Source organism: Heteronotia binoei, chromosome 21, assembly GCF_032191835.1.
Source record: "Heteronotia binoei isolate CCM8104 ecotype False Entrance Well chromosome 21, APGP_CSIRO_Hbin_v1, whole genome shotgun sequence".
NCBI lineage: Eukaryota > Metazoa > Chordata > Lepidosauria > Squamata > Gekkonidae > Heteronotia > Heteronotia binoei.
In genome coordinates this window covers 26,768,659-26,784,062 of record NC_083243.1, presented here as the reverse complement: position 1 = coordinate 26,784,062, position 15,404 = coordinate 26,768,659, and the positions used below count along the sequence as shown (strand labels likewise).

The following is a 15,404-nucleotide window of genomic DNA, read 5'->3' as shown; positions in this document are numbered from 1 at the left end:
TGGATAATGTCATAGAATCCAGCCTTCATTTTCTCTGGGGGAACTGTTTTCTGTAAGCTGGATCCAGTTTGGTATAGTGGTTAAGTGTGCAGACTCTATCTAACCTGGGAGAACCGGGTTTGATTCCCCACTCCTTCACATGCACTTGCTGTTGTGATTCCCCACTCCTCCACATGCACCTGGATCGGTCACAAGTTCTTGCAAAGCTTTTTCTCTCAAGGCAGCTTCACAACAACCCCAGGAGAACTGATCTCTGTAGTCTGGAGATCAGGTGTAATTCCTGGAGTTCTCCAGACCCTACCTGGAGATTGTCAACATAGGTGTGTAAAGCTGTTCTACCTATTCCTGAGCCTCAAGCAAGCACACATCATTTGGGGGCCTGTACCAAATTTACGCACACCCATCTCATTTTTTTTCCAAGAGCCAGTTTGGTTACAATCCCAAATCCCATGTTATCTTCTAAGAAAAGCCCCATGTAGGGAGCTCATGATTAGAAAACCATACAGTTATGCCTTGTCATGATCTACAATAAGAAGACATGCTGCTTCACGACAGAAATATCTCAGGTTTCTGTTTTGTTTGCGCTCAGCTTTGTGTTAGTCTCACTTTATCTGCTCGTTTGCGCTGTGCAAAAAACCCCAAAGAGCTGGAAGATTGAGGTTGTCCACTTTAAGGAGAAATTTAATATTATCTTTCCTTTACTTCCCCATAAGAAAATTAAGGGATACAGGAAAAGGGAGAGCCCACAGGCTGTGCTCAAGCATACAGAGATATCTGATGATGGGGAAAGTGGGGTATAAATAGGATTGCCAAGTCCCTCCTTCTGGCCACTGACAGGGGATGGGGGGAGGGTTGCCATATCCATGTCGCGAAACTCCTGGAGATTTGAGGATGGAGCCTGGGGAGGACAGGGACATCAGTGGAGTACAAGGTCAGAGAGTCCACCAACCAAAGCATCCGTTTTCTGCAGGGGACCAGATCTCCGCAGTCTGGAGATGAGCTGTAATTCTGAGAGATCCCCTGGTCCCACCTGAAGGCTGGCATCCCTAAAGCAAGCAAACAAACAAACTTTGTGAACATGAGGGCCACAGTGGAAATGTACTGGACCTATCTGGTTCAAACCAACAATCATTCCATGAAGGCAACAGCCCTTCTACGTTGAATGGTCTGCTATCACTTTGACTCAATGAAGTTTGGAGTCTTCCTCCAGCCAAAGGAAAGTCCCACCAGCTTAAGTGGCTCTTTTTCGGAGAGGACAGCCACTTAAGTCGAAGGGAGGTTCCTTAGGTCGGAGCTAGTAGCCATGGTGACTGAGGGGAGCCTCCACATTCCCCAAGAGGCAACATCGGGAGGATCTTGGCCTCTGTAGTCCTGTTGTTGGATGTCCACAGGAACTGGCAGGTCACTCTGTGAGACAGGATGCTGGACTAGATGGACCACTGGTCTGATCCAGTGGGGCTCTTATGTTCTTTGCTGAGTGAAGATATTGATATTGAATTTATATCCTGCTCTATACTCTGAATCTCAGAGCAGTCACAATCTCCCCGCCCCCACAACAGACACCCTCAGGGCCATAGCCTGGATTTTAAATTTGGTGGGGCCACAGGAAGGATTTTTTTGTTTAGGGTGTCCAGGCTCTCAGTGTCAACTCTCAAAATATCCTATGAATGCCCCTTTAAAAGCAAATGCCACATTATCCCTTTTATTATTATAAAATTATGCAAGAACGTTCACTCCCCTACATTTTTGCTCAGGCTGGATGGTAAGGGGGTGGGGGAGAAGAAAGCGATTGAAGCCTCTTGAACAGAGCGACATTGAGCAATGGGGGACTGATTAGTGGGGCCAGAAAGGTTTCACAGGGGTTTGATTGGTGGGGCCTGGACCCCCTGGGGCCCCACTGTAGCTACAGGCCTGGACACCCTGTGAGGTGGGTGGGGCTGAGAGAGCTCTCACAGCAGCTGCCCTTTCAAGGACAACTCCTACGAGAGCTATGGCTGACCCAAGGCCATTCCAGCAGCTGCAAGTGGAGGTGTGGGGAATCAAACCGATTCTCCCAGATAAGAGTCTGCACACTTAACCACTACACCAAACTGGCTCTCTGAAGTAGTAGAATCAGGGCTCTTTTTGTAGAAAAAGCCCAGCAGGAACTCATTTGCATATTAGGTCGCATCCCCTGATGCCAAGCCAGGCAGAACTGTGCTGCTCAAAAAAAAGCCCTGGGTAGGATACAGACTGGTATATTTAGCATCTGCAAATCAGAGGAATATTGTTTCTGAAAGTTGCATAGTTGATAGTGGTTGATTAACCCATTCTAGGCTGCATACAGACCGCTGGCTCAGGGTGGCATCAAGCTGACCCGGAAGTGAGCCATCTGGAAAAGGAGTGCTCCCTGAACAGGAATGGGCTGCGGGCGTCCTGGAGGAGCATTCAGAGTGCTTATGCACCTGTCAGCCACTCCCTGGACACTCCCTGGGCACTTTCTGGCCATCCACTTTGGAAGTGGTATCTTTCTGAGGCTGCTCCCATCCAGACCAAGACGGGGTGAATACAGGACAGGGATGGCAGGCAGATGTGCGCATTTGGACACGCTTTTTAAATCTGCTTGCCTGCTGTCTCCTGGGTGGCTTAAACCGCCCATCTGTAACCAGCTCTCAATCCCTTTTTTCAGAGCTTTTTTTTGTAGCAGGAACTCCTTTGCATATTAGGCCACACCCCTCTGATGTAGCCAGTCCTCCACAAGCTTACAGGGCTCTTAGTACAGGGCGTACTGTAAGATCCAGGAAGATTAGCTACATCAGGGGTGTATGGCCTAATATGCAAAGGAGTTCCTGCTACAAAAAAGCCTGCCTTTTAAAAAAGATAGCTAAGGGCAAAGCCAGAGAACACTCTGGAAGTTCCATTCATACATCTCACAGACTTGTAAGCAAGCAAGCAAACATATGGGATGCCAATCTGGATTGAAACTGTGGTGTAAGACCTTTTCCCCAGTTCCATTTTTCTGACCCGAAGTCCCCCATTGAAACTAATATTTGACCATGGGGCAAGCACACCAGTCCCTCATTGCCTTGTTCCAAATCCCAGAACTGAATGGCGGTCCCATACGGCTGCTACTTTCAACAGCCAGTTTTAGGGAATGCTATACAAGGAACTCCCAGTGTCTTGCCTGAACTAGCTACAAACCTTGTAGGTATCACTACATTCAGTATCAGGGAATTCTACAAAAGAATTATGTATGTGAATTAATACTAACTTCTGTCCATTTCATACCTATGGCCAGCTGGTCCATTTCCTTGGATGACTCTTTCATTAGGAGGGGGCAAAATATCTCTATCCAGTCTCTTTCCATTCCACTCATACTTTAATAAACCTTTCTGTCCTAAGAGCATCAAAAGGGCATTTCGGGATCTCCAGAGAAATGCACAGAGAGTGAAGACAGCCACCGTGAAGCCCAGTTAAATTCACCACCTTTGAATAATCAAAGGGAAAAGGAGACCACAAGCCCAAGCAAGCCTCTTGCGACAGTGCTGAGCTTCAGCAGAGAGCTGTCGAAATCCTTCAGAATGACATCAGTGAAGGAGCCTGGAATCCTCAGATCCAGCAAAGAGTTTGCAAACAGAAGTTTCAAATGGATAGAAGGTCATGTTGTCCATACACATAAAGAAAGCAGAAGTACTTCAGAGGAAAGTGGGAAACCGGAAGACAAGTGTATTAAAAAAGAACCATTGTCTGGTAAGAACTGAATGCTGTTTTGCTGGGTTGGTGCTGATTTTCTTGACTATGCAAAACTGGGTACTTAGGAAATGGTTATGCAATTCCTTATTTATTTATTGATTTGAATTGATTTGATTTATATCCCGCCCTCCCCGCCGAAGCAGGCTCAGGGCGGCTCACAACATAAAATCCCACAAACAATTAAATGAATAAGTATTAAAATTACACATTCAGTAATAAAATAGATATGCAATGATTAAAACAGTTACAACAGAATATTGAGTTGGTGCTATTCTGGTGGCAACGGCCTTCTTTCACTTCTCTTAAATACCGTTGCTGAGTCAATTGAATGCCAGCCAGAAGAGGACAGTCTTGCAGGCTCTGCGAAACTGCACAAGGTTCTGCAAGGCCCTCACTTCATCTGGCAGTTGGTTCCACCAGCAGGGGGCTACAATTGAGAAGACCCTGTCTCTGGTTGATTTCAATCGGGCCTCCTTTGGCGGGGGGATTACTAATAGAGTTTGTGATCCCGATCTAAGTACTCTCTGGGGAACATGTGGGAAGAGACAGTCCCTAAGGCCATATAAGGCTTTAAAAGTAATAACCAGCACCTTATAACGAATCCGGTATACTATTGGCAGCCAGTGCAGTTCCCGCAGTCCCAGCTGAATGTGCTCCCACCTGGAGAGCCCCAATAACAGCTGGGCAGCCACATTCTGCACTAGCTGCAGCTTCCAGGTTTGGCACAAGGGCAGCCCCATGTAGAGGGCATTATAGTAGTCCAGCCTCAAGGTGACCATTGCATGGATCACTATTGCCAGGTCGCCGCACTCCAGAAAGGGGACCAACTGCCTTGCCTGCCTTAGATGGAAAAACGCAGATTTAGCAGTGGCTGCTATCTGGGTCTCCATTGTCAAGGCAGGCTCCAGTAGCACCCCCAAGCTCTTGACCTTGTGTGCCATTGCCAGTGGTGCATCGTCAAACACCGGTAGGGGAATTTCCCTTCCCAGACCGCCACGACTCAAGCAAAGGACCTCTGTCTTCACTGGATTGAGCTTCAATCTACTCAGCCTAAACCATCCAGCCACAGCTTGTAGTGCCAAGTCCAAATTTTCTGGGACACAGTCAGGCTGGCCATCAGTAGATAGAGCTGGGTGTCATCAGCATACTGGTGACAACCCAACCCGTACCTCCGGGCAATCTAGGCAAGGGGGTGCATGTAGATGTTGAACAACATCGGGGAGAGCACCGCCCCCTGAGGCACCCCGCAGTCAAGTGCATGCCTCCAGGACAGTTCACCCACAATCGCCACCCTTTGTCCCCGACCATCAAGGAAGGAGGAAAGTCATTGCAAGGTCAACCCCTGAATCCCTGCGTCGGCGAGATGGCGGGTCAGCAACTGATGGTCGACCGTATTGAACACTGCCAATAGGTCCAAGAACATCAGTACCGCCGAACCGCCTTGATCCAGATGCCACTGGAGGTCATCCACCAGGGCGACCAGCACTGTCTCCATCCCATGACTTGGGCGGAAGCCGGACTGGTGAGGGCCTAGGATGGAAGTGTCATCCAGAAATCTCTGTAACTGTAGCGCTACTGTCCTCTCAATAATTTTACCCAAAAAGGGTAAATTCGAGACCGATCTTGCTATGCAGATGTAGAGGTAGCAGTCCTCTATTCAACAGGTGTAGCTACACAGGTCCCAGGTTTGATTCGTGTTTCATTTGCCACTTCCACTGGCTGCCTGTATTCTAATTTGGAACCCCTGCTTCAGTTTCCTCAACAGCTCACTCAATTTGTTTTTCTTGATTACACGATTTTCTTGATTACACGATTGGTTCTCAGAGGACACAGCAAAGGACTGCTACCTCTACATCTGCATAGCAAGGTATACCTGCGCCTTCCAGAAAACGGGACCTCAGGACAGCAGGAAGACATACCCTATGAATATAGGACTATGCATGGACTTAAATGGAACCAATCAAATCGTTTCTGAATTTTAAACTTGCTCTGAATTATATGAATATTGTTTTGAGATATGTGTGAGTTCCAATGAAATGCATAAGTGAAAAACAAAAAAGTGCATAAGAAATTATTTATGTGTATAAGTATTCACAGTGTTTCCTCCATATTTTTTACCCATCTGAGGATTGGCAGTCCTAGGAAAGTTTGAACTTTTCGTTCCTATGTAATATTTGCTACCGATAGTGCTCCAGCCCCCCCCCTCTCCCCCCCCCCCCGAAAACCTATTCCAAACCACCCTGAAGAGAGAGGGGAAACGGAAACTTGTCATGACTCCTTTTCACTCTCCATTTCTTCCCCCCTCCCCTTTTCTTCCTCCCTTTAGTAATGGAAATAAATAAACTTATTCAGACAAGGGAACTGCTGGAGGCCTTTGAAAACATCAAGAGTTTGGAAATGGAGCTTCTGGCCTCGAAACATGAGGATAACCCCAAGGGATACACTGTGAAGGCGAAGGATGTTGACTTGTTGTATGATCACATTTCGAAGGTCATCTGGCAAATTGTACAAGAAACGCTGGATCTCCCCTGCATTGACGAAAAGGCGTTGACTTCTCTGGTAACTTTAATTGAAGATGAAGAGAAAGCTCACCCCGAGGCCTCAAAAGCTACCATCTCCTCTGGGCCAGCAGAACTGGGTTTAGCCAGAAACTGGAGAGAGCTCTGGAAAGAAGCTGTCAATCAAAGTGCAAAGGAAAGGGTCTGTAAAGTGCCAGTGCCCTTGAAGGACGATGACCAGTCGTGGCTTGCTAAGCACTTAGGGTTCCTCACAATGGCTGTAAAAGAAGATTTGTTAAAAGTTAAGCTTCACGTACAGAAATGCTATCCGCAGGATTATAATGTATGTGATACATATCTGGGGGCTTTCCATAAGGCCCTCTCTGTGCATTTAGATGACATCCTAGGCAAGAACAGCCTGACGCTCAGTGAATTCTACGCCTTACTCAGTTGGATCACTAACATATATCACAGGTAAGGTTCTGTTATCAGAAAGGTGTAGGCTTGCCAGTCTTTTCTCTGTGCTGGCAACCTCATTACCCGCTGCTCAGTTTTAAAAAGTGATGTCACGGGCTACTACATCACTTCTGGGTGAAACCCAGAAGAGACATCGGGTAGCTCTAGGAATCACCAGAAACACTATGGTTTTACCATTACGATTCCTAGAGTTATCTTTTGTCACTTCTGGTTTGTACCAGATGAGAAGTAGTGATGTCAACGATGTCACACCCATCCACCCATGTCCCTGCCCCAGTCTTTGCACCAGTTGCCAGGCTTAGCTGGCTAATCATAGCAAAGGTGCAAATGATGTTATTCTGTGGAAGTACGATGAAACTTTAGAATGAAGCACTGGCCACAAAATGTAGCTTCCTGGGAAACTCTGCTCTCACTCCACCACCACCACCCCAAAATCCCAGACGTTTCTAGCTCCTATAGATATGTTTGAAAAATATGCTGATGAAAGCTCAGAAACCCAAAGAATCATGCTTAATATTCAGAAGTTAGGTCTTCATCAGGGCTTTTTTTTATAACAGGAACTCCTAGGTGACTCTCCTCCCTGATGTAGCCAATCCTCCAAGAGCTTACAAGGTTCTTCTTGCAGGGCCTACTGTAAGCTCTTGGAGAATTGGCTACATCAAGAGTGTGTGGTCTAATGTGAACATATATGAACATATGAAGCTGCCTTATACTGAATCAGATCTTTGGTCCATCAAAGGCCGTTTTCCCACTCACGTTTTACTGGCGCCACGACCATCCTGACGCCGGCGAATCTGCCTGGATTTCGCAACAGAAGCGCCGGCGCTCCCAGAAGCGCCAGCGCTTTCCGTCGCTAAGCCAGCGCAAACGTTTTCCTGCATCTTTGCGATTTCCGTTTGCGCTGGCTTAGCGACGGAAGTAGCCGGCGCTTCTGGGAGCGCCGGAGCTTCTGATGCGAAATCCAGGCAGATTCGCCGGCGTCAGGATGGTCGTGGCGCCAGTAAAACGTGAGTGGGAAAACGGCCAAAGTCAATTTTGTCTACTCAGACTGGCAGCGCCTCTCCAGGGTCTCAAGCTGAGGTTTTTCACGCCTATTGGCCTGGACTCCTTTTAGTTGGAGAGGCCGGGGATTGAATCTGGGACCTTCTGCTTACCAAGCAGATGCTCTACCACTGAGCCACTGTCCCTCCCCAAATATGCAAAGGAGTTCCTACTATTTTAAGAAAAAAAGGCCTGGTCTTCATATTGCTATTTCTGGCTTTTTAGCCCATCCTTGTGACTGTCAGCTGCATACAACAAAACAGCGCAGAAGAAATTAGAGGAATTGTTGGAAAATTTGGCTTGCCCTGGTGCAGATATCTTTGGGCTTGTTCTTTCAAAGAACTGAAATCTTTCCAAGGAATTATTTGGTGTTGGTGAGCTGCAAGCAGGAAGTTTTGTATTCAGTTTTCTCTTTGGTTTCCTATGTGAAATTAGGCAAGCGATACCCCCACACTTTCAGCATCCTTTTTAGAAAGGGAGTGGGGGGTGGAGACCCCCTGCAGATGAGAAGGCCATTGATAGTGCCATATGATTCAGCTGCCAAGTCAATCTCCCATTTCCTCCTTTTTCTCATTAAATTCCTGGGCTGACGTGCTGTTAAATACTTCATTGCCAACCAAGCTTTATTTCCCAACTTTCCCTGACACACACACACACATGACACAGAGACATTTTGCAAAGTGCAGCATCCACGAGGAAATCTTGGCAAGCCGGATTAGAAGCCTCATGTTTCGTTCCAGTTTTGTTACCGAGTTGCCGTGCGTGTTGGAACGATGGCCATCCTGCCACTCATCTCAGTCAGGTATCGCCGAAGCAGCAGGGACTGGCAATGAGCAAGAAACAGAAGCACTCTGGGGGAAAAAATTCATAGATATGATGCATTTTTTAAAATGAAAAAGCTGGGTGCATGCTTTCTGAAATAAATGAAACTCATAGGCCTGTTTGACAAGCAAACATTTCTGGACGTACCTTGTTGGGAGAGTGAAAGAGAACTCCACGCTTCATTGCTTCCCCATCTTGCCCATTGAAAAGATCTGTTGTCTATGTGTGTTTGTGTTAAGTGCCTCCAAGACACTTCCAACTTACAATGACCCTATGAATGAAAAAGGTAAAGGTAGTCCCCTGTGCAAGCACCAGTCGTTTCTGACTCTGAGGTGACGTTGCTTTCTCAACGTTTTCACGACAGACTTTTTACGGGGTGGTTTGCCATTGCCTTCCCCAGTCATCTACACTTTCCCCCTAGCGAGGTGGGTACTCATTTTGCCGACCTCGGAAGGATGGAAGGCTGAGTCAATCTCGAGCCGGCTACCTGAACCCAGCTTCCGCTGGGATCAAACTCAGGTCGTGAACAGAGCTTAGGACTGTAGTACTGCAGCTTTACCACTCTGAGCCATGGGGCTCCACTATGAATTAAAGACCCTTAAAACACCCTCTCGTAAACAGCCTTGCTCAAGTCTGAAGGCCAGGGCTTCCTTGACTGAGTCCATCCACCTCCTGTTGGTTCTTTCTCTTTTCCTGCTTCTTTCAGCCTTTCCTATCAGGCCTTTTTTTTCCATGGGAGAACGCGGTAGAATGGAGTTCTGGAGCCTCTTTGTGGAAACAAAATTTTCAAAAAAATGTTTAAAAGTTCACGAGGGGCAGCTGCGTGTTTCTTCTGCTTGAGTGTTCTGGCACCTCTTTTTCCAGCAAAAATGTCCTGCTTATCATTATTTGTCTTTTACAGTTTGCCTTCACTTCTCATCTGGCCAAAATACAAAAGCCTCATTTTAGCTTCTAGGCTTGATTTTATCTAGAACCCACTTATTTGTCTTTTTTGGCAATCCACGGTATCTGAATCACTCTCCTCCAACACTACATTTCAAGTGAATCTGATTTCTTCCTGACGGCTTTCTTCATTGTCCAACTTTCACACCCATACATAGTAATGGCCGTGAATTACTTTGGCATGAATTTTGATGTTGGTCGCCAGTGACACATTCTTACACTTAAGGAACTTTTCTTGCTTCTCAGCGGCTGCTGTTCCCAGTCTCAGTTGCCTTCTGATTTATTGGATGCCTTTGGGTTGAGGATAGAGCCAGAAAACAGAAAATCTTTAACCATTTCAATTTCTTCAGCATCAGCCTTGAAGCTGTGTAATTCCCTAATAGTCATTATTTTGTCTTCTTGATCAGTTGCAATCCTGCTTGGCACTTTCTACTTTAACCTTCATCATTAGTCTCTTCAAGTCTTCACTATTTCATGTCAGTTGTATGTGTGGTGTCATTGTCTATATTATATAGTGAGTCCAACCAACTTGAGGTAAGCAAAAAGCGTCCATACACAATCAGGCAACACCACTCCTTATATCCATTTGGCCTGAGTTAAACACGCCTTGTTATGTGGGCAGCAATCCACCCAATTGGTCTCTCCAGGATCCTTCATTTTCATTTCCTGAGAGAAATGCCTCGTGTCCTGATTGGCTGATTCTAAAAGAACAGCCAATCAGAATGTAGGCATCAAGTCCTGTAGGGCAATGAAATATGCTTCAAGGTCAACTAACAAGACATAACAAACCAGCAGTCAAAACAACCAATACACAACAGTCTACATATGGGGGGAAAAATCTGATACCATACATTTCTGTGTGAAGAAGAACCCATATTTTGTCTCAGTTCAGACATCCTGTGAAACCTTGATTTAATTCAACTGTGTGATTGACTGAAGGCTGGCCACAATACTAACTGTGGTTAGTTAAACCAGATTCTACAGTTAGGTTCTGAAGCTAGTTTCTTAGCCACAATCTTAGCTTTGATTTCATGTAATGTATGGACGCAGACATCCTGGTTTCACCAGCTGAGTCCTGGCTTTTCCTGACATCCCCCCAGGTTACAGAGAAACAGCATTGAAGCTAGCATATGTAGAGGCAAATAGAGATCTGAGTGATCATATGCGAGCTGAATCCTAGTTTCACAGGCTAACTGCAGTTAAAATAAACTGTAGTGTTGGTGTGATGTCTGCTACAAGCCTTTGGAATAATCCAGCCATCACAATATGCAACTCATCACACTGAGAGAGGTAGGGTTCCCATCTGCCTACAGTGGGTGCAGGAACTACCACCCAGACTTCCTGCCCTCGCTAAGTGGATCCAGGGTGAAAATGGGGGAAGCAATGTCAAGTGACATGTAGGTAAAGACCCGGAAGTGACATCATTGCGTCAAATGACTATCTAGGAATTCCTCCAGTCTCCATACAGATTCGGGGAATTTCTAGGACCAATGCAGAGATGTCAAATCCAGGCAAGGCTATAGCCAGGAGTTTAAAAGTTGGGGGCGGGACTTTTTACAAAGTCGGGGGCACCCTTTCCCATCCACTGCAAGGCTTGCCACTTCTTTGGGTAGGAGCAGAATTAAAGGTATAAACTTCCGCGAAAACCAGCCTCCAAAATATGTACAAAATATTTTTACTAAAGTTATTATCAGTGAAAAATTACTAAAGTTATCATCAGCTCCCCCAGCTCCTAACAGTCAATGTCAAATTGTACATAAATAGACATCAAAGGAACAACCCGACCAAAGTCAGTAAATAACAAATTAATATCCAGTTTTCACACGGAGGGTACGGGTAAAAATTCCATCGGTGCAATTGACAACGGAGACCGAAGCTGCACGCAAACTTTCTTGTACAGCAAGGCAAAAATTGATTTGCTACGCGGTCATACTTGATCCCACGTTTCGCTGTTTATGTACATTTGATGGCTATTTATGTACATTTGATGGCTATTTATGTACAATTTGACATTGACTGTTAGGAGGGCTTTCCGCTGATAATAACTTTAATACAAATATTTTGTATATATTTTGGAGACTAGTATTCGCGGAGGTTTATACCTTTAATTCTGCTCCGTTATCCGCGTTGCTCTCTTTTGGTTTCACTTTTCTGGGTAGGGGCAAAAGTTGGAGGCTCTGAAAGTGGCCAATTCGAGGCAGCCAACCCTAAAACTTTGGAGTCAAGAAGGGAGTGCACCTTGCATGCAAGCGGGGGGGGGGGGCGGGTTCCTTCCACCTCCATCTCAGCAACTTTGCAGCCAGCAGCTCCATCCACCTCCCTCCCCGGTCCATTCCATGTGGCTTCATCAGCCTGCTGCTCCTCCACCTCCCTCCTCTCTGCCTGCTGCTTTTGCTGCTGCAGCGCCCTGTGCCCTGCTCAGCTCTCCCAGCTCTGGCTGATGCTGCTTCACTGGCTCAGCCAGGGCAAAAAAATAAAAGGTTGCCAGTGACCAAACCCTGATTTTCATACCTCCAGGAAAATAATGTGTTGATTTATTTTCAGTGAAGAGTTCTTAGGACATTTGGATCTCAAACCAGAAATAGAAACTAAAGACCTACCCAGCTTGTTAACTCCAGAAGCTCTGGCTAAACTGAAGAACGATTACATTAATTCTGTAAAGGTAATATTTCTGTTTCCCAGTTTTCAGCCAAGTATCAAGAGAGAGCACCAATAGTTCTAACACTGAAGGGGAACACTAATGGTTTCCGTTCTACAGCCGGTGAGCTGTGGGAACGTCCTCAAATAAATCCCTTTGAAATTGAGATCCCCAAAGGAAATACAAAGTTTGAGACCTGTGGATCCTTTAAGACCAAAAAGGTTTTATTCAAGTTATGAGCTTTCATGTTGCAATCACACTTCTTCAGATACAGTGAGACAGAATTTTCTCAGCTATTACATATAGGAAGGGGGGGGGGAGTTAGTTGCCAGGAAGGGCCACTTCGAGTCAAGATGCAAAAGTACTGGGTGATTATAGCTGCCAATGGATTAAGGTGGTTGGTAAGATCTGTGAATGCCAATAGATTAGCATACAAATACAAGTGTTAACAAACAAATGTGGGAATGAAGTATGAGTTCCGTGGCACTTTCAAGCCCAACAAAGTTCAATTCTGGGTATAAGTGGGAACTGAGAGACTTAGCACGTGTGACATACACACTCCTTCAGATCCATTGAAACAGATTTCCTCAAATATTACATATTTACTTACACATCTTGACCCCAGCTGGCCCCTTCCAGGAGAATTATATAGTAAAGATCCTTGTGCTGTAGGGCTGCCCAGCTCCCACTGGCTCCTAACCCCCTGGCATGGAGGCGGCTGCCAGGGGGATCCCTGCCCCCAAGAGCTCTGTTGTCCCACAACATGCCCAGCATGATGATGTCACCTAGAAATGACATCGTTGTGCTGGGCACATTGTGCTAGGGACACTCTAATCTTCAGGTAAAAACTCTATGGTACCGTCAAGTTTTTACCCAAATCCTAGTGCGTCCCTGGTGGAACACGCCCAGCGTGATGATGTCACTTCTGGGTGACATCATCATGCCGCACATGCTCTGCATGTGTGAGAATTATCCCACCCACCCCACCCCCCTGTTGAAGCCAAGGTAAGACTTGGCAACCCTATTGTGCTAAGGTTGCAGCTGCTGCCAAAGCAACATTTATTTTAAAAAGCCCCTGAGAACAGTACCAGTTGCTCACAGGACAGAAAAGAGCCCTTGGTGGGCCAGTTCCATCCCACAGGTCATATGTCTGACACCGTGACACCCCTGAACTAGCTGATCTATGGTCGACTGTCTTTATCTGTTTACAGGAGAAAACAAAGATATACTTGGACAACATTCTGGTGCTGCAAACCAAGAAAAAGTGGGATTTGGAAGAAAAGCCAGAAGCTCTAGAAAGCCAGCAGTGTTCGACGCTCTCCCTTGATATTCAAATGGTATTTGCTTAGCTTGTGCATAGTACAAGCCTTTTCTTTGATTCCAAGGAAACTGAAGCATTACCTTCTGGTATGTAGGTGTTGCCTACTGCGCTAATTTATGTTAGTCACGTCCTCGTAGAACGTATTAGCAAAGGTAGTTTATTACAATTTTTAACACTGCCACCATTTGCTTCCTAGCTACAAATTAAGCCTGCTGTCAATTGTGTCACGGACATAATAGGCAACTGATTTTTAGAGTTCTTTCGAAATGGGGGGGGAGAACAGGTTAATTAGAAAAGCTACTTAATGGGGGGGGGGGCGGTTTGCTTCCAGGCCTATAGTAGCCAGAGAGAGAGAGAGAGACTCCGCAGCCAGAATGACACCCACTCACATTTAAACGGTAAGCAAGAAACAGAAGTTCCCATTACCTTCATGGAATGCAAAATAATGAAACCAGGAGTTTCATTTTCACAATTGTTAATTAGCTGAGTCGTTTCAATTAAATAATACCCCCAAAGAAACCGGAGGGGGAAAAGAGAGAGAAAATTAATGTAGGATGTGTGTGTGTGGGGGGGGGGGGCTTTGTCCTGCTTTCATGAGTAATTCCCTCCCCCCTGTAAAATTATTATATATTTTCAATCGGGAAGTCAAATATGAATTGGAATAAGAGGTGCGGTGGAAATTGTACAGGGTGATTCATCAAGAGTATGTATGACAATTTCTGGAGCCAAAAAACAATGGTGAAATGGAGAAGGAAGGAAGAAGCAAAATGTCCAAAAAAGGGGTGGGAGGGAGGAAACAAAGCAAGAACTGATTCTGAACAGTATTCAAACAGTTCCACACGTCATCAGGGCTGGCCTTGCCACTAGGCAAACTAGGCAATTGCCTAGGGCGCCAGCCTTCTAGGGGAGCCAAATTGGGCACCCCCATGTGACTCAATGATACCAGTGGGAGGAGGCACCAGAGGTTAATTTTGTCTAGGGTGCCAGACTGTCTAGGGCTGGCCATGCACATCATTATCTGCTCCTTTACATACTTGTGGGAATGGTCAGCTTACGTGAGCAGCGGTAACATGTGAGAGCATGAAGATCACAGCAGTGTCCCCACTTAGGTGCAGAGTGCGGCCATGACAGTGTTATAGGTGCACGCTAGTTGGAAAGTGTGTCCAGGGAAACTCTTGTTACTGTGTGTGTCGTATCCTCCGGGGTCTGCTACGTAGGCAAGTTTGATGGTGGCAGAAAGTGCTGTCAAGTTGCAGCTGACCAATGGTGACCCTGTAGAGTTTTCAAGGTAAGAGACGAACAGAGGTGGTTTGCCATTGCCTGCCTCTGCATAGTGACCCTTGGTGGCCTCCCATCCAATCGCTAACCAGGGCCAACCCTTCTTCGCTCCCGAGATCTTATGAGATCGGGTTAGCTTGGGCTGTCCAGGTCAAGACTGTAGGTAAATTTACCAATCCAAAATCCAGTAATCCTAAATAGCAAATCCAAAGACAGAGGTAAAGTCATCACAGCAGAGGGCACCTTAGGCTGTGGCTCAAACGTAGGACATTTGGAGCAAATGCCCTGAACTTTATGAGGGAGAGCAATTTTCTCTACAACATACTTATGGTATGGATCAATAATTGCTCTCCCCTCCCCTGCATACATGTTGGGTTGCCCCAGGTAGGGGCAGGGGATCCCCCGGTTCGGAGGCCCTCCCCCCACTTCAGGGTTATCAGGGAGCGGGGTGGGGAGGGAAATGTCTGCTGGGCACTCCATTATTCCATATGGGGACCGATTCCCATAGGGTATAATGGAAAATTAATCCGCGGGTACCTGGGGCTCCAGAGGGGCCATTTTTTGAGGTATAGGCACCAAATGTTCAGCCTAGCATCCAGTGCCTCTCTCCAAAATACCTCCCAAGTTTCAAAAAGAATGGACCAGGGGATTCAGT

General features: G+C 46.2%; 1 protein-coding gene across 1 annotated transcript in view; it reads left to right on the top strand.

Annotated features, from left to right (window-relative positions):
- Positions 1-15,404, top strand: part of EXOC3L4 (exocyst complex component 3 like 4) — a 69,123-nt gene that overhangs the window by 14,265 nt on the left and 39,454 nt on the right. The window contains exons 3-6 of the mRNA XM_060262837.1: positions 3,382-3,729; positions 6,059-6,704; positions 12,057-12,174; positions 13,362-13,487. Coding sequence (XP_060118820.1) covers positions 3,382-3,729; positions 6,059-6,704; positions 12,057-12,174; positions 13,362-13,487 — 1,238 coding nt within the window. The remainder of the gene's footprint in view (positions 1-3,381; positions 3,730-6,058; positions 6,705-12,056; positions 12,175-13,361; positions 13,488-15,404) is intronic.